The 1,259-nt window shown below is 63.9% G+C and overlaps 1 protein-coding gene across 1 annotated transcript in view; it reads right to left on the bottom strand.

Moving 5' to 3' along the window:
- The window catches only part of ATP1B2 (ATPase Na+/K+ transporting subunit beta 2), a 4,615-nt gene extending 3,600 nt beyond the window's left edge, over positions 1 to 1,015 (bottom strand). Inside the window, exon 1 of the mRNA XM_035314201.1 lies at positions 861 to 1,015. Within this exon, the coding sequence (XP_035170092.1) occupies positions 861 to 963 (103 nt within the window). The 5' untranslated portion in view covers positions 964 to 1,015. The remainder of the gene's footprint in view (positions 1 to 860) is intronic.
- Positions 1,016 to 1,259: the final 244 nt, after the last annotated feature.

The following is a 1,259-nucleotide window of genomic DNA, read 5'->3' as shown; positions in this document are numbered from 1 at the left end:
GGACTAGGGCCAACCCAGTATGGAACAGGGGCCCCCCAGTGCCTCCCAGTAGGGAACAGGGGCCCCCCAGTGCCTCCCAGTATGGACTAGGGCCCACCTGCTATGGCCTATGGACCCTCCAGTGCCTTCCAGTACAGACTAGGGAGCTCCCAGTATGGAACAGGGACCTCCCAGTGCCTCCCAGTACAGATTGGGACCCACCCAGTATGGCCTATGGACCCCCAGGATGGATCGGGGCCCACCCAGTATGGGCGAGGGAGCTCCCAGTATGGAAGAGAGCCCTCCCAGTATGGACGAGGGAGCTCCCAGTGCCTCCCAGTATGGAAGAGAGCCCTCCCAGTATGGACTAGGGACTCCCTAGTATGGAACAGGGACCTCCCAGTATCTCCCAGTATGGACTGTAGCTCTCCCAGAATGGACTGGGGTCTTGCCAGTGCCTCCAAGTATGGACTAAGGACCTCCCAGTATGGACTGGGGACCTCCTGGTGCCTCCCAGTATGGATTGGAGCCCTGCCATTATGGGCTAGGGAGCTGCCAGTATGCATTGGAGCCTTCCCAGTATAGACTAAGGACTTCCCAGTATGGACTAGGGCCTTCCCAGTGCCTCCCAGTATGAACTAGGGCCCTCCCAGTGTCTCCCAGGGGATCCCAGTACATCCTAGGGCCATCCCAGTACAGACTGGAGACCTCCCAGTGCCTTCCAGGACCCTCCCAGCGCATCATGGGGCTCCCTAAGTTCTTCCCAGTGTCCCCCGGCCCCCTCCCAGTGCCTTCCAGTCCCCCCCAGGTCCCTCCCAGCCCCCTCCCAGTGCCCCCCAGTCCCTTCCCAGCCCCCTCCCAGTGCCTCCCAGTCCACTCACGCTCGAGGAACTGGTGCAGGGCGCGGACGTAGTGGAGCCAGGTCTGGCTCTGGGTGACGTTGAAGGTGACGTCGAGGCCCTCGGCGCGCGGGCGGATCATCATCCCTGCGCACGGGGACCGGCCTCGCACCACGGCCTTGCACGACGGCCGTGCAACGCGCACGGGGGGGGAGGGGTCCTCGTGCAATGGGAGGGGGGAGCCGTGGGCTGAGCCCCACCCCCCCTGTTGCACGCCCGCTCCATCCGTGCGATGTCGAGGTACCCCTCGTGCGAACCCTCGTGCGAGCCCTCGTGCAAGGGTTGTTTGGGGGTGTCAAGGCCCCCTGCTGCACGCCCAACGCCCTTTACACAGCACTGCCAAGGTCCCACCGGGCCCCTTGTGCAAATCCTCGTGCAAAG

This window comes from Oxyura jamaicensis, unplaced genomic scaffold (assembly GCF_011077185.1).
Source record: "Oxyura jamaicensis isolate SHBP4307 breed ruddy duck unplaced genomic scaffold, BPBGC_Ojam_1.0 oxyUn_random_OJ71381, whole genome shotgun sequence".
NCBI classification, from domain to species: Eukaryota; Metazoa; Chordata; class Aves; order Anseriformes; family Anatidae; genus Oxyura; species Oxyura jamaicensis.
The sequence above is the reverse complement of the archived record's forward strand: the minus strand, read 5'-3'. Positions and strand labels throughout refer to the sequence as shown.